This window comes from Convolutriloba macropyga, chromosome 11 (assembly GCF_964194025.1).
Source record: "Convolutriloba macropyga chromosome 11, txConMacr16.3, whole genome shotgun sequence".
NCBI lineage: Eukaryota > Metazoa > Xenacoelomorpha > Acoela > Convolutidae > Convolutriloba > Convolutriloba macropyga.
Genome location: NC_134478.1, coordinates 28,387,532 through 28,405,747, shown reverse-complemented (window position 1 = coordinate 28,405,747; position 18,216 = coordinate 28,387,532). Strand labels below are relative to the sequence as shown.

At 34.8% G+C, this 18,216-nt stretch overlaps 1 protein-coding gene across 1 annotated transcript in view; it reads right to left on the bottom strand.

The window, feature by feature from the left end:
* The window catches only part of LOC142349087 (dynein axonemal heavy chain 10-like), a 213,736-nt gene that overhangs the window by 33,090 nt on the left and 162,430 nt on the right, over nt 1-18,216 (bottom strand). Inside the window, exons 45-51 of the mRNA XM_075400499.1 lie at nt 15,680-15,870; nt 15,005-15,095; nt 10,892-11,032; nt 10,320-10,530; nt 9,947-10,090; nt 9,215-9,437; nt 4,522-4,713 (exon numbers count right to left, since the gene is read on the bottom strand). Coding sequence (XP_075256614.1) covers nt 4,522-4,713; nt 9,215-9,437; nt 9,947-10,090; nt 10,320-10,530; nt 10,892-11,032; nt 15,005-15,095; nt 15,680-15,870 — 1,193 coding nt within the window. The remainder of the gene's footprint in view (nt 1-4,521; nt 4,714-9,214; nt 9,438-9,946; nt 10,091-10,319; nt 10,531-10,891; nt 11,033-15,004; nt 15,096-15,679; nt 15,871-18,216) is intronic.

Sequence of the window (18,216 nt, the reverse complement as noted above, 5' to 3'; positions counted from 1 at the left end):
AAAAAGTTAATGAGGTGGGACTAATAATTACAGTTAATACAGACCATTAAAAAGGTGGTAATGTGTCATTTATTAATTGGATTCGTCGTAATCTGACGAGGGCGGGGAACTAGTACATCTATTATTATTATTATTATTATTAAATTGACTTGGTACCCGCGATGCGGGAATCACTTTGTTAACTAATTAGAAACAGGACCAATTAACAGGATACTGATAGTATTTAAAGTTCAAAGCCTTTAATTTCAACAGCGAGTTCAGCTGTTTCCGAAATAACACTGTTGGACATGTCCAGTCAAAAGTTGAGATGTCATTTCGCTGAGAGAGAACATTTGCATATTTCACAACTCTCAAGACAAAATACTCTTCGAATTTGACTGATTTCGTCCACTTAAAATTGGTCTTCAAAAATTGTTTTGCTGCAGAACGGTTACTGCGTGGTCCCTTGAAAACTTTCCAATAATCATCAAACTTAAGGGCAGTATCACAGTTGTAAATTTTGTTCAGCATAAGAAGATCATTTCGAACCAAAAGAAAACTGATCGGCAACAAATTGTTGTAAATGAGGCTCTGATTGTAGTCACTATCTGTAAAAAATTTCTTATTCAAAGCCCACTTGAGCGCTCGTCTTTGCATCTTTTCGAGTTTTCTGCAATTTGGCCAATTCGAGAACCATACATTTGACGCGTACAGGAGAATTGATAAAATGTAACTTTTGTATAAACTTACTTTTACTTTCGTATTTGTAGAAAAGGGAACGTTTCTCTTCAAGAAAAAAAGCTTTTGTTGTGCCTTTGACAGTCGCTGATTGATATGACTGTCCCATTTCAAGTTATTAGTAATTACTACACCAAGATCATTCACCGAAGATTTGCATGTAATTTCTGTATCGTCTGCATACAAGTGGACACTACACTGATCTAACTTTTTTACATCAAAACATATAGCTTCAAACTTTGCATTGCTGAATTGCATTCTGTTTTCTTTTGACCATTTAATTGCTTTGTTTAAATCATTTTGTAGTGAAAATAAATTCATTTGACTTCCAATAATTTTTGTGTCATCGGCGAAAAGATATGTGCTGTTCTCCATTAGAGATGGAAGGTCATTAATGTACACAGCAAACATAAAAACCGCAAACACTGAACCCTGTGGACCACCACTCGTAACAGCTAACTCTGACGAAAAATCATCTTTAACAAACACGCACTGCGTTCTATTTGACAAATAATCTGCAAAAAACTTGAGAAATTGGTTATCAAATCCAAAATGCGTAAGCTTCAACAAAATTGCATTGTGATTAATTGTATCGAACGCTTTTGCAATATCGAGATAAACGCTTAAAGCAGACTCTTTAGCATTCAAACAACGAAAAATTTTTTCACAATACTGGATCATTTGAGTGATAGTAGAATGCTTGGTCCTGAAACCGTGCTGGCGATTGTCTAAATTTTTCCATAAACGATCCCTAAATTTTCTATACAGTAATTTCTCGAAAATTAGGGAAAGCGCGCACAACATTGACACTGGTCTGTAATTTTCTATGTCAATTCTCGACTCTTTTTTATGCAGGGGTTTAATTATTGCTTTCTTCCAGCTCTTTGGAAATTCTTGCTGAATTATAATTTTGTTAAATATCTCAGTAACAACTGGGACAATGGCAGGTGAAAACGTTTTCAATAAGATTGGCTGCAATTTATCGTAGGACTCAGAACCCGAATGACAACTAAAGATCATTGATTTTACTTCACTGTTAGTGAAATATATATCTTCTAGACAAATTGTGGGGTCTGCTGAAGCGAGTGGCACTGAAAGAGGGCTCGTATCCTCTCTGAAAACAGATGCAAAATGTTGATTGAAAGCATTGGCAATTTTCAACGGTCCAGAAATACTGTTTCCAGCAAACTTCATCTTAGTGGGCAGATCAGGAATACGACGAAAGCTCTTAAGATTTTGAAAAACTTCTGTCAGAGTTAAACCTGCGAAAGAGTTCAGATATACTGTCTTATCTAGTTCAAGTGAATCAGCTAAATTCTTTTCAAGCCTTTCAATTATGTTCTTATCTTTTTGACGTCGTCGAGCTGTATTTAGAACATTTTCTGCGTGAATGGAATGAGACGAAAAGTAGTAAGGAGCTTCCCTTCGCCTTCTCGTTTTCCGAGGAATAAAAGCCATACAGCAAAAGTTGATTTCATCATAAAAATGTTGAAGTGTGTGGTTTATATCTCCAGCTGAGGCATCAAAGTAACTGAATCTTTCAGCAATTTTGGGAAGATTCGCTTTTCGGAAAGAATAAACTGATTTTGATTTCTCAACCTGGCTGCTAGAAAAATTTACTTCAGCGCTAATCATTGGGTGATCGGAAAACGTTGCATGGATATGAGCAATTGAAATAGTGTCAGGGAAAACCGCAAGAAAGCAATCATTTTTAACGTTTTTGTCCTCTATGAGAGAGCAAAATCCGTATTTCCGAAAAACCTGGCAAAATGTTTTTTCATAGGCATTATTACTGCTCAGGAGACTCCAATCAATTCCAGGAAGGTTTACATCACCTACTATGAGCACATTGATGAGATCTAAATTGTTTTTAAGAACTTTTTCATGAGCCGAACTAATAATTTCGTGTAAGTAAGTATCAAACAATTTTACTTCTAAGCGATAAGGCGATTCATGAGGTGGATTGTAAACATTTATAACAATTATTGCCTGCTCTAAATTGCAAAAGAGAGCCGAAGTTGCAAAGTCAACAGGAGATTTAGCTTGGATTGTTTCACTGTGAACATTAATTTCTGTTTTCATACCAATAACAACTCCTCCATGGCTACCATTACATCGATCAATTCTACTAACTACGCTATAAAAGTTTGAAATGAAGACACATGTGTCATCAACTCTCGAATCAAACCACGTTTCACTCAGATAGATAATATCGGGTTTATGAACTTTGAGATGAATATCAAGGCTAATTCTTCGATTAATATTCAGCAAGGATCTACAGTTTAAGGACGAGATTTTGATGGCTGGTAGTCAGGACGTATGGACGTTTTGATCTGTAGAGGATTGCATACTATTCGGGTTAAAATTTTCAGCGATAACTTTTCCCTTATAAAATAACTCTTGACCTTTAATGGAGAAACTGTGTTTTTCGTAGCCAAAATTGTTTATCAGATTTGTCTTCCGCTGATATAGTGTTTTTTCCTTTTTGTAGTCCTCAACGGAGAGAAATTTTTTTATGACAAATCCCGAACCTTTTAACTTTGAAACAGATAAGAAGATCGTTCTGAAAGTCCACGCATTATCAATTTTCACTACAACAGGCCTGTTCTTCTCGTTAACGAGTTTCCCTAATCTGAAGCAGTCATGAATTACGACATCTTTCAGTCCCATTATTTGTTCGAAAATAGATACTACTTGTTTTTTGTCTGTATTCATTGCTTCAATTCTCGAAATCTGGTCTTGATTCTCCTGTATTCCAAAAATTATTAATTTGTCGCTCATGTGGTTTTCCGATTGTTGATTATATTGAGGTTTTGGTTGGCTATTTTGCTTCAGAGAACCCACGCTGCTCTTTAAGTCTTTGATTTCATTTTGAAGCTGCTCAATTTTAGCTTCGCAAGAGTTTTGTTTCAATTGGTAAATATCATTTCTGATTTCAGACAATTCTTGTTGAATTTGTGTATTAAGTGAATGAATATTATCTGACAAAGAATCAATATCGGCTTTTGTTACTGGAAGTTGACCTTTTTGCTCGCAATTTTCACAAGACCAACTTATGCCCTTAATTTTTCCCAAAACTGCCAAAATGCTGTTTGGTAAATTTGAGCACGAATCATGAAACCACGTTTTGCAGTTTGAACACTGTACACAAAAGCTATCACAATTTTTCTGACAGGATCCGCAGGGAAAATCTAATAAACTGATATGCGCATTAGGTTTCGCTTTTTTGTTTTTTGTCATCTTGAGAATTGCATAAAAATGGGCGTCGGGGAATAGTTTCAGTTGTTTTCACAGGCAAACCGCCCCAGAAAACTTTGGGGGGGGGGGGAGAGAACACCCCAAAAACTTGGACAAAGAATAGGTACGATCTCACCGGGGAACTGATAAGCACTTCGGTTAGCCCCCGTAGACCCAAAATAAACTACACTCCACTTGCACTCCACGAAACAGATAGTAACCAAGGTGTGTAAATTTTATTGAAAAAAAAAACTACTCAATTTTCAGGTTTAAGAATCCATCAATTCAGCAACTCAATTTCATAGCACAAGTTGAATATACGTCATATGATATTAAATTTTGCACCTGCATTACAATGACGGGTTGACGGTGACGGTGGATGATGTATGTCGGTTAAGGATTTCCAAGATGATACACTTTGGAAAAACAATATTGATGCAATATTTTCCCCTCTAAATCTAGGTGGATTATTCCATGGCATTTTTCCGAAACAGAGCTGCACTAGATGCCTTGTTTGGAACAAAGCTCTCATAATATTGAGATGAGGGCTGAGAAATGGTGTCCTACCTAGCACTGTAGTCAGTGAGACTGAGATGAGTGTTGACCACATGCTCCACCACTTTGGGGAACATGTCCTCCACAATGAGGTTGTTGTTCTGGTTCAGAAACACTGTGGCCACTGCATCCAGCGCCTGCTTAGGCCACGCCGTGAACCAGTCAATGCTCGTGTTGTTCACCAGACCAGGGAAGTTACGACACCTTAGAGAACAAGCTCAACTAACCAACTAAGTTGAGTTAAGTGTAGGCAAACATCATATTTGTAAATAAATGATAATTTTGTTTCTGCGTAATTGCAGCGGCTTTTAGTCTGCAGTGCATTAACAGCAGTAGCCTGTTCTCAGACTGTTCATTTTTGTTTAAAGTTTTGTCTAAAAAGACATTCTTGCATAACTATGAAGATACCAGGCCAGGAATTGAACGCAAATTTCCCAGGTAGGATGTCACGCTTTCCTTATTATAGCTGTGGAGACTATCTAGCACCGCGGCAATCTGAAAATCGTGGTGGCTATGTATGAGACAACTCAAACATGGCAAACTGACACAATAATTGTGCATTTTGCCAAATCATTGGCGGATTTTGGGCAATTTTTGCGGCTGTTCCAATAAATCAAACAAGATAATCGTTCCCTTTAGTATTCATTACAAGCGTCTACTGGTATAAAAAAATCTACTTCCAAAGAAAGTAAGTGGTGTTTTCAAGTACCGACTTCCGTTGAATGCTGAAAGCGCTTAAATTGTTTAAAAGTGGTTAATTAGGAGCCTAAAAATGAAAAACAAGATCAAATAAATGTGAAAAGTATTTACGCTCGTAATGATAAGATTGTGCTGATTTACGCAATTGCTTATTGATAAGGGAAAAATTAAGAAAAAAAATGAGCTTCAAAAATTTTTCACTGTTTCTACTTCAGGGCTCCTAAGAATAAAAAACTGCAAAACTGTTTCAATTTATATTTTACGCTTAACCCAGTATTAGACAATTTGAGGACAATAATTTATGTTTTTGTTTTTGATTTTATGATAACCATAATTTCAGAATAACTTTTCCCTCAGAAAACTCAGAGGCAAAAAATTAAATTTCAGAGGCAAAAATGGGGAGAACTTGTCAAAATTTCCCAAAATTGTCTTTAAATAGTATATTTTGCGTAAAAATTTAATGCATCGGGTTTTATCTGTTTAAATTTTTTGGTTTAATTTTTTTTTTCGAAAAAATTGACCAAATACGCCGTATCCTTAGAAAAAAGGACCAAAAGACATCCGATTACGCTGTGAAAATTCTCCAATTGTCTTTTTGATCAACTCAGATGATATTGGCCTTATATTTACGCCTCCTTTCATTCAATGTCAGAGTAAATGATAATTGAGTTATGTTTTACTCAATTAATTAATGCAGTTTAAAAAGATAGACCGTTTGCTTTCTTTTTCAATCGTCTTTTCTAAAGCTAAAACCAGAAAAACAAGGAGATTCAATTATTTTAGTTGTCTGCAATCAAAAACTTTAGGCCTTTTTCAGTTATTCTCTCATTTTTCGCTTGCACATTTATTTTGGCGACAAATCAAATGGGAGTTTTGATCGATGAGAAAACTTTTAATTTATTGTAGAAGTTGTTCGAAAAATTTTCACTTTCTATCAATAAAGCTATCTAAATACAAAAAAAGGATGTTGGAGGTGAAACTGTCTTTCACATTTTTTTTGCTTTCTTTACCATATTTAAACAAACTAACAGTTACTTTCACCTTTTAATGGTTCGTATAGACTTATAACAGATAAGTATAAGCAATATAATTTATATACACTCTTACGAAGATGTAAAAACATCTATTTTGCGGATTCAATTGGCAGCGAGGGAAGCCCAAATGATTAACGTTTTGCCAGTCTGATTTTTGTTGAGTTCAGTTCAGTCGATTGATTTTTGTACAGAGAGACAAAACTAGTGCGCCATATAAAAACTGCCAAACAATTTGAAATTGCTCTCTCCCGGTACTTTCAATACGGAGGTTTAAATCCATTTTATAGCATTTTCATTGAATAATTGGCATACTTTAAAACAAAATCGAGTGCTCCTTTTCTCACAAAAGTAAAATCATGAAACAAAGTATGAAATCGATTTAAATCAGTTTTAATCCATTATAAATCCCAGAATATTTCTCAGCTGGAGCTTGAATTTTAGCCAATAAGCGTTCAGAAAATTTTTCCAATCTGCGCTTAGCTCAAGAAAAGCAAACACTAAAGTGCAAAAAAAACGTTAAAGATAGCAACAAAGAGATTTTACAATACGATATCAGTTTTGGAACGAGAAATTTGAAGATAATTTTTTTTTGAATCATTTATATTACAGCGAATAAAATCATTTTATTTAAAAAAGATTGTTTTAGAGTCACACCGATTATCCTTTGAACGGGTCTCGTTTGGAAATTTGGTGTTTTTGCTATTAACAACGTAAGTATATTCGCTTGTTAATTTCTATAAATTGTAACTTACTCATTGTTACTTTCAGCACAATCTGCTTTCTACTATTCCAACTACGTCCACCAGCTAATTCGACCACCTCCTGTCTTAAGGTTGGTTGATTCTACTACCATCAGTAATACAATTACAGTAAAAATATTTTCTGGAAAAGAATGTAGTGTAAAAGGTGCGTACCTTCTTGCACAATATTATATGCTCATCTTGGTATAGTTTTTTTCAATACCGCTATTTTTAATACAGAAATCTTAAATTAAGAATTCCACGATTTTCAATACGAAGATTATTGTTCAAGGAAATTGAATCTTTGCAAAATTTGTTTTCTTCATAAGTTGAGAGTTGCTATGATAAAAAACGGTTCTGAGCAACAAACATTCTTTCAAGCTTCTGTGATCTCAAAAAGGTAAGAAATTTAATTTTTTTGCAATTTTTTTTAATGGAATTTTCATATTTCCTTAGTGTTTCAGCTGGACGAACGCTTTTTGAAAGTCCTCAAGTGTGATCATAATATAAAGGTAAATAGGTCCATTTCGTACTATATTTGTTATTTTCGAAAAAAAGTAAGAATTCGCTGGAAAAAACGTTATTCTTGTCAACAGGTTTTATTTTCAGCCATTTTAGTTGGAATAAGGGTGGTGCATCTAATTTCCAGTCGAGAGATCGGAGTTTGAACATCTAGCGTGTGGATCAGAGTGGAATTGAAGTTAGAGTCAGTAACTTAAAACATTCAAATTGAAATATTTTAATGTAATTTTAAATTCTATTTGTTACTTCCATAAAACGTTTTTTTACCAAAATTAATTTTGCAACTTATAAATTGCAAATCAGCATGCAAAACTTTGATTAAAAACGGATTTTAATGCATGATAGTAGATTTAGGGTAGAATTTTGGAATCAACAGTTAATCGAATTTTTTGGATTTAAAGCCAAATAATCAATTTTAATCGATTATTTTTTTTTCAAACGTGTTAATTGAAAATATAACCGAAAGGTTAAAGTTTACATGCCTTCAGTGCCTTCAGAATAACCAGGATTTAAACTGTATAAACTTAGTTACTCAAACTTTAGTTCAAAGTTTTTGTAAGGGGGTACTTCTCTACGTTCTTTCCCCAATTACGCAAATTTTCAAATCGCTGCAAAAATGATCCCTCATCGCAATCGGAGTCTTTCATGCATCCAAACTGTCGCTTGAGTGCAGCTCCTCGAAGTATGACGCAAATTTTCCTGGGGTTGCAAGACTTCCCGGGCTCACAATCTTCATCTGTCATACAAGCTGTCTTCCCTGTTGCTTCTATGGATGTCAGAATGACAATGGCCATGTATATAATTGCAACTGCGAATATTGAAACCATTGTCAATTCTTGATTTGAAGAAACGACAACGTCATCGTGTTAATTTTAACTCACGTGAATAGCACGTGCTAAAATGATTATAATACATAAAAATGTCTAAAAGTGCATTCTTTAATTCATTTTATTGATTACGTTTTAAGTTACAAAATTTCATTATAATCGATTTAAATCTCCGTTTTCTGTTACGGGTTCAAAACATTTTTCATTTCTTTTCAATCCTCGAGGAAATGTGAAGGCTTCCAGTTTAAGGAAACTTTAACCACGTTTTTGCTTTTTATGCTGGAAAAACGCCAAGGTAATTCAAGGAATAAATGTTCAATGATTTTTTAAGCTCTACCAGATAACAGGATGAAAAATACTCATGAGCTCATTCAGTAAAACCTTTAAAGCTGAAATTCAGAAAAAGAGCAACCAGAGAATCTCCATTTTTTAAAAAAATATATTAGTTATTAATCGAAAATCGATTTTTCATTCTTCAGAACACTTTAGACCAGGTAAAAATTGATAAGTCAAGCGTAAGTCATGCGAAAAGTTAAAACAGGCAAGCGAAAATGTTGCATTTGGATTTAAAAAGACACAATTACTTCGTTAGAGGCCAATTAATTACAGTAATGAGGAAAATCAATTTCTTTAAGTCTGGACAAATATAGGCAGGAAGGCCGAGCGCTCTAAGGCGCCGGACTCAAGAGAAGCTCAAAGTATTCTGGTACACGAATAGGTGCGTGGGTTCGAATCTCCCTCCTTTAATATTTTATAATTGAAATTTGCTGCAACTAGTAAACTTAACAGTTGTTTCCTCCAGTTCTTAGCCACAGTTCCCAGAAACAAGATCGGCTATGCATGTAAAGTTACAAGAGGTAAAATTACCCGACTGGAACCCTACCTGGTTCTAAGAGTGTCCCCGACAGGTGACATGGCCAATACAATGTGCAGGTTGTTGCTGCACTTGGTGACAAAGTACTGCCAGATCATCTCCTTGACCGGAGGCACCCCGTTAGCCTGGGCCTCTGATCGACAGTTGCCAACTATGGCTTCTTTTTCATCGTCCGCAAACAGTGCAGGAACCATGCCAGTTGTTAACATGTTATTGATCAACTCGAGGAATCCTGAAACATTGTGCAGACACCCTCCTCCCGTGTAGATTTTTAAAATAATAAAGTGCATGCCAGATGAAAAAGATAAAAGGAATCTTTTTGTCTCATAGTTCACATATTATCTTTTTTGCTAAATGCGCATTAGCATTTCATTTGATTCCAATTTATGACGCAACTACTATTTCACCGTTTTTACAGCTGCAATTTCTAAATGAAAACTACAAATGAAACAATGGTATATTCTGAATACGATGATGGTTAATGTCTCTGGAGATAAACCTTCGTTGTCAGGGCCTTCCGCTGAAAAACAAAATAGTCCTACTACTCATCAGATACCCCGCAGTAATGCGTTTCTAAACAATAATCGAGTCTAATTTATTAATTGAGACCTTATGAAGCAACATATATTTCATGATCTATTCAAGTAGCTACTTTTGCTTGTGTGATCATAAACTATCTAGATTTAGTCACTTTTATTTGTTTGCACCACATTTGTCATTTTTGAAGTGACTGTTGCATACCTTCCTGAGCGACGTGTCCATCAGTGAATAAAAACATCATCTTCTTGTCCTCCTGTCCCAACTTCTGGTACAGTATCTTGAGGTCCTCTCTGAAGTTGGTCTCATCGTATCCTCTGCTCAGAGTTATCTCAAACACTTGACAACCTGTAGTAAACAGCACAAGCATAATGTACAGCACCAATTTAATCACTCACCTCTTCGAAAAACAAACGTTTTGTGCTACTATTGCTTTTATTATAGCAACTTTGGATTTCGACTGGATCTTTGTTTGTCGCAGTCATTTTGAAAATTGAATTCTTTAAACAGTGGAAGGGTTTTCACAAGTTTGTTTTTTTCAGTTATTTCGGCTAATAGTTTTTTTTTCCACTTGTACCTGCAGTGAAAGCAGCCAGTCTTGACAAGGACTGTTTGCCCGATCCACCAACTCCCACCAGCAGAGCATGACCCTGGTCCATCCGAATGACCCTGTGGATCCTGGTCAAGTGTTCCAGGGCATCGTCGAACAAGACCAAATTCATGGCTGTATACTGTTCGTTGTACTCTTCCAGAAGAGTTTGGAACACCGCCTTGGAGGCTTCGAAGTCCTGGAGCAGAGTCAACAATTTAGTTTCTGAAACTTATGTGCAAGTCTTAGAGTAATAAAAGTGTCACCCAAACATGAGAGAAAGCGATCAGTGCTAACCATTACACCAACTGATTTTGAGCTATTGCAATTGGGTGTGAACTAATGGGAACAATGGTACGAATATAGTTCACTAACGAAGCACCACCCATTGAAATTCTCCTATAATTCCCTCCTTTGTTCCGTCTCATTCCTCAAGACATCGTCTCTCTAGCCATTTTTCCGTTGAACAAGTAGAGTTTTTTGGCAAACTTTGTGAAGCTTATCTTTTGCAAAAATTTCATTTGCTTGTTCTCTCAATTGTAGAGTGAAGTATATTTTACCTGTACATCCTGGTAGAGCCGAGGTTCTCCCTCGTCCATGGCAGTCATGTAGTCTCCGAACAGAATGGGATCCTTCATTGCATAGTCCAGACTGCTCTTAAAGTTCTCTTCTATTTGAGCTTTAATCAGTCCGCCTACCACCTGTAATGCATAGTCAATTTTCACATTCAAGTAATAGTAGCAAACCCTGAATTTTTTTTGCCTACGTTCCCATCGAGAGATTATGCAAGTTTGCAAGATGTTCACAGGACAATCCCAGAAACGCTTGCAAGCTAATTGTTCCAACAATTTTCTCAAAATGACAGAATATATATATGCCAGGCCGGCCTTTTTAGTCTAATTTTCATTCTTTGTTCAGGCATCGTAACGAAAAAAGAGGAACTTCATTTTGTAGCCCTTAGAGGCTAATTTTGATATTTTTTGAAAAAAATCTACATTATATCAATGAAAAACCTGCAATAAAATTCTCATGTTCAGATAGCCGTTTAATATTTTTTTTTACAAACAATCCGGGTTTTATAATTTTTCATAAATTTTTTCAGATATTTTGCGAAATCTTATGACCGGATTTTGGTCATTTCTTTGTCTTATTGCATTCACTTGGAATTGAAAAAACGTCTTTTGCTCAAAACATTCTTATTTACAAGGAAACAACAAATTCTATGGTGTAAAACAGTGTTTTAGTGAGAAAAATGCCTCAAAAAACTTATTCTATCACTATTTTCCCCAGCTTCTTGCAGTTCTTCAACTTCAAAACTAGAAATGCTTGCCTACTGCTCAAACTGTCGTTTCCATTGCATTGAAAAAAAAAACAATTTTGTTGATAGATGTACCATCAAAAAAAAAGAATTAGTTTTTTTCTAATTTTTAGTTTAATTGATCATTTAAGATTGATTTGTCTACTTTTTGACCCACTTTTCACGAAAAGTTTCGATTGTCGCTTTTTTGAGTAATAGTTCATTGAAAAATCATTTTCTTGACAGAGAGGACTTCGACTCAAATCCCTAATTCATCCACCTTTGTTTTTATAAGAGCATTTTAGCTTTCAATCACAATTTTCGGTTTATGTAATTCAGGACTTTCAGGTTTGATTTCTGAGTTACCTAACCAATTAATTCTACTAAAAATAAATTAATTTAAGTGATGATTTACCCAATATAGTGAATTCGGGCAATGTTAAAGCAGCAAAATCAAAAAACGGGATATTACGAGATATAGCCTTATTTATTAGGCCATAGTGTTTTTGGTGATCAAATTTCGTTGTGCAATTTCCAGCTGTCATTAGTAAAAATCTAAATAGCCATCAGTCTAGCAAATGATTCAATTATGGTTTTAAATTTCAACTAAAACTTCACACCCAATAAGAACATTTCTATCCTTTCTTTTTTATTTTTCTATTTCAACCCTGACTTGCGTCAATGGGGTCAATGGCAACCATTGCCCGATAAATTTTTGGCTATATGTTTTTGCTTTCAAAGCAAAAATTGAATTTCTTTACACCTTTACAGAAAGTCAATTATTTAATAACAAAAAAGAGATATATATTTTTTTACTTTCACTTTCCCTTCTCCTCATTACTTCTTGAGCTTTTTATCTTTGATATAGTGAAAATAGTAAAAAAAAAATGGTAGTTCAACACTTTTGAGATGTATCAAAAACAGAAAAATGAGGAAATCAATAAAATGTGGAAATCGAATTTACTTACGCAAAAACGCTAAAAATTTGAAAAATTTAATTTTTTGTTTCTTCCTTTTTTCTTTCAGATCTTGAAAAATTATTTTCGAACATTAAAGTATCATCTGGTTGTTTTCATTCAAAAATTTACTTGCCGCTGAATCCAAATGAACAAGTGTGATACTCCTGATGCACACGAAAAAAAATGTAAACAATTTTTTCTGGAGAACGAGGAGAAGACTGAACAAAAATGAAATAAATCGTTAGTTCTTGCGCTGATTTCTCTGGCTCACTGAATCAGCTATTTTGTCTTCTATTGTGTGAGCTTGCATCTTGAACGGATGCACTATTAGAATAATTGTAAATTTTTTTCATTTAAAAGGAAATACTAAAACCAATTTAAAGAAAAAACTTTCTGCTAGTTTCTTCTTGCACCTCAACTAAACTCAGTTCTCAAAGTGCATCTGTAAATTCCACTAATTAAAAGATAAAGAAAGCGCAAAAATGAGATATTTGAGGCTTTAACAACAGGAAGTCTATAAATTCGAGAAAAAAAAATAGCCGGCAAATTGCCGGAAAATAGCCGCGATAGACGCTTGTGGCCTACCATGAATTGAGACAACTAAAATAATAAGATTGACAGTTCGACCAACAGATTTTTAAAAGACCACTAGACGTTTTGGATTAGATTCGGACTGTCATTTTTAAGAGACACATTCGCTCTACAAGGAAAAAACCCTAATGGAGCTTTTTCAAAATTAAAATTCCATATTAAAACTAAAGACTCTATTACTCAGGAATTAGGGCATATAAGTTTGGCACTACTTAGATGCACACTATTGACTTTCAATTAGTAAATGTTCATAAAAATTAAAGTTCCGTAAGTGAATTCAGAAGTCATTTTTTTGAGTGAGGTAAGTCAAGCAATTGACCTCAAAGCAGAAATGACGTCACGAACACAAATTTCAACTTCAACTGCAGAGCAGTAGAAGTCACTGAAGTCATTGAAAAAATCAATTCCAAGAAGTTAGGATAAAACGAAACAAAATTCTGTTAGATAAAATTTAAAAAAATCAGGAGCACAATAATAGCCGCCTGACGCGTCTATTAATAAAAACGTTCCTTTTTTCTTTCTGTCGGTTTTTCCCGATGATTGAAAAGGAATTCTAAATCAAATTCTCAGCTGGGTTATAAATGACGCTTGTTTCACGTAATTGATTATGTGAAGCAGTCAGTTGTTTGTTTTGGCTTTCATTGAGAAGCAAGTGACACAAATCAGGAAATTTTTGGTAAGCAAGAAAATCGTAATTTTCTTTTAAAACTTATTACACTGGGTCTCAGTTTTTTTGTGTTTAACTTGAATTTGACATTTAAATGAATAAAATGGTTAAATAAGCGTCATTCAGAAACATAACAAGAGAAGATAACTACTTTGGTATAGAATGAACACAAAACTTTTTTTTACATTTTCTTTGACATTAGAAAATTAAATTTTGCTTGAGGCCCGCGTCGTCCAATTGGACCCATTTTGATTTCGTATTTAATCTTATATTAAACTTCATGGAATTTATATAAGAATCGGTTCAATGTTATCAATTTGAACAATAAAAGTTTATTTTTTGGTAAATTAGAGTTACGTTTTCCTATATTGCTGCAAGCTACTTTTCAGAATCAGGTCTTCTAGATAATTAAGGGGCCATGTATCATGAACTGATAGAGCAATGTTAGTTCTCTGATTACCTATGCAAACTTTTAAACAACATGAGAAGAAAACAAGTTGCAAAAGAACCAAGTAAAATTGGTACACGATGCTTGGTTCACAACAATCTATATTATATTGTTGAACATATCTATAATTGATCTAAAGTTTATTGAAATTTAAAATGAGCATAAAACGAAATCTACCAGCTTGAGTTGCTTTTGACACACAAAAACGTCAGTTTTGCAACTAGAAATAAATATTAGAAAAATGACTTTGGATTTGTAACAAAAACGTTGAAAAGAAGATTTCTATTTTGGTCCGCAAAATTGAGCAAAATTAGGACCAATTAATTGAAAATTAGTTGTACATGATTTCTTGCCCAAAAAGGTACTTCATATAATATTCTACTACAATTTTTGATTTCATTTTTTTTTCGTGAACTTTTATGTGAAGTTTTGATTAGTGCTCTCTTTGAACTGTAAAGCTGAGAAAATCAGGTGCCCATTGGAAATTAATGGACAGCGCAATTGGTTTTTCGTCTAGTAAATTTATATTAACATGAGGGTTCTGTAGGAAAAGCGTCTTGATCATGATGTTGCTAGATTTTGCAAAAAAACTTGCACGATCTCTCAATATCAATTTTAGGTCTCAAAGGAGGGAGAGAAAAATAAAGGCCGAAATATATTTCACAATCTAATTGGAACACTTTAGCATTGAGTCTTTTTAGTCATACTGGCCTCTTTGTCATGTTCGTTGATTAGTCTGTCGTAGTACACACGCATGCACTCATTTCGCCACACGCGAACAAATTGCTCCTTTGTAGTGAACCTTAAATGGATGGATTTTTTTTTGATAGATGCTCAAATCACATAATCTAACTATTGTTACGAGGACACGTAACACAACTGTTCTCAATAAGTGATATAACTTCCATAAAAGACATGTCTCTTTGGTTAAACACTCATGGAAACCCAAAAAAGACCAAAAAAGACCCCATCTTGGCATGTTTATCGTATTGGTATGTTTGCGATATTTGTGTATTGTATCGCTATGTTCACTATGTGCATGCGGCAACGATACCCCATTTTGCAATGGTTACCTTCACGTGACATGTCAAGTAAATCGTTAAACAAGAACACGGTCGAATAACCATTTTATCAAATATTTAAATCAATTTTTTTCCGTTTGTCCCCCCCCCCCTCCCCCCGTACGTTATTCACACCCCCCACAGAGCACATGCCATTGCATAGTAAATCATTCGGTGAAAATATTGCACGTGTGTCTTAGGGATGCAATTAATATGCACCCAATAAGCTGGGGTGGCACAAACGAAAAAGATCCAAATCGTCTAATGGAAGAAAAATGTACAGAGGTTCAATTATGAAACACAGTTTTCTACTGTTCAGTCTTACTTTTCGCTCGTGATCTGACACAGTCCATGGTATATCCTAGACAGGTCTCTCAAGTTGAAGATGTAGTGGAATTTGGAGGGTGTGGGTGGGAGAGATTGAATGATGTTCTTGTATATAGTCATCGTGCTCTCCGTGATCTTAGTCGCGCAGCTAAAAACATAGATGCAACAAATGTTTTCGATCCAATTGCGCTACAATTATAAGAAAATTCAGATCATTAACGAGGTATTTATAGTTTTGAGAGAGACTAGAGTTTGATTTTGAATTCAGGCGTATTGCTTTCACGCCAGTGAACGTGTCACAGGCAGGATGGCCGAGCGGTCTAAGGCGCCAGACTCAAGAGTTAAGGAGTGCTGAAAGTATTCTGGTACACAAATGTGTGCGAGTGTTCGAATCCAACTCCTGTCAAGATTTTTAAAAAACTTTTGTAAACCGACTTACAAGAGAAATTAGGCCAGATGTTCCGGCGAAGCCTTGACGCACACAAAGCGCCCCTGATGGCCCGTCAGTCGGAAATTGGTTCCGCTTAACATTGTAATTGGGCCAATTTCCGTAGCATGGTTTAATTCATTGTTCCGACTCCTCATAGTAGAGGGAGAATTGGTCCTGTTTTTGTAATTAATTAACAAAGTGATTCCCGCATCGCGGGTACCAAGTCAATTTAGTAATAATAATATTTACATGGTCAACTCGGTGTTTTTTTGTTCAGTCAATTTTGGCCCATGCATACATTTATCGTAGAGAGTTATGAGTGGTATCATTAGAAAGCCCCTTTATTGTCAAGTATTCAACTAACGAGTTGTTTTCAAATTTTTATCTTATTCGAAGATAACGGAGTTTATAATTTTAGTAACCATGGCCGATTTGCACTATTTTTGTTCACTTTTTGAAACTCTTCATCAGGCGTTGTTTCAGTTTTCTGAAAAAAGATTCAATTTGCTCAATGACAATAATGCTTTTAATTTTTTACGACGAGACAGATATTGCGTTAATTTTTCTCCAAATTTTTGGCTGCTTTGTCTGGTAATTTATCACTTTTTTTCCAAACAAACCAACCCGGGTCGAATGTTCTCCCTAAAGTCCTCCCATTTTGTTGTAAGAGTGAGGGGCGTAAGTTGTCTATTGGGGTAATTTAATGTAAGAGTGAGGGGGTAATTTGTCTGGTGGCGGCAAAATGATGTAAGAGTGGGGCTGCAGTGTGAGAACTTTTGAGGAATTACCAACACTGGCCAAAATTGCTACCTACGTGTGGGCTGCAAAGTCTCTATTTATAACAACTTTTTCGAATAACATGGAATTCAGATCGTGAAAAAAAGTTTAATTTAAGAAAAACCTAATTGGCCAATTGATATTAAAAACTAAAATTCGATCTTGAATTTGAGAACACCGATTGGGATCAAACAACGCAAAAGAATAAATCTGATTAAAATTGATCCGTTTTCTAAAACAAAAGTCACAAAGGTGCGTGTTACGTTGATCGAATATTTCTATTTGTCGTCTGAGATTACTTCTTCTTGCTAATTAGAGCAGACTTTGGCTTGCATTTTTGAAAATGCAGACTTTGGCTCAAGTTATGAAAAGAGTCCAGCCGACATAAAAATTTCGTCACTCAGACTTAGCTGGTTAACGTTATGAAAAGACTCAAGCGGTCAGAAAAAGTTTATGATCGGATTTAGCACAAAAAAAAATTGCTTCGGGGCGAATATCTAAAACAGTGGTTCACGAGAAAACTGGTTTATGGAAACCAAAAAATAGTGTTTGTTGTTACATTAAAAATTATCTTTCCTCTGTTGAAAGGGGTCTAGGCAAGTCGAAGTGATTGAAAAAGCGTGTACTAGAATAATCTGGTACAATAAAAATTACGATAAATGATATATAAGGTCATAAGGATTGTAAAAAAACTAAGAAATTTTGGCGAAAAAATGTTTGTTATAATGGTGGTCTATCCAGGATTCATTTCAACAATCTAAAAAAAGAATGTCGTAAAAAAGAGCCTCGGTTTTCTTGGTTTCGCGGAGAATTTGCAATCAATTTATTTTGTGGCTATGGAGATTAAAAAGGACTCAGGGAATATTAGTATATAGGTTAGATACTCAAATTTATTCATATATTTTTGTTTTGTTCCTCTGTTTTGTATGACAAAGGCTTATGGGGTAAAAAAGTCTTTATAAAGTGTATGGTGCAGACTTTAGCTTGCATTTGACGAACTTTGTTGCTCATCTGATGAACAGAATGTGGCTCGTGTTTGTGAAATGACATGGCTCAAAAGACATGTACAGATCGGCCTAAATTGACTTTACAGAAATAAGAGTCAGGGTAGCATAAAGATCATAACTTCAAATTAAGTTCCTTAATTTTGATTAAAATTATTGTACAGGAGAAATAAAAATGTATATGTTATGCCTCACTTGTAAACTTTAACCTACTGGTTATGAAAGTAATTTACTTGTCAATTCGAAAAAACAAATAAATGGAAGGGTTGGAACAATGCATGAAAGTTGCAAAAAGCATTTGTTCTTAAAACCCATTTGTTCTTG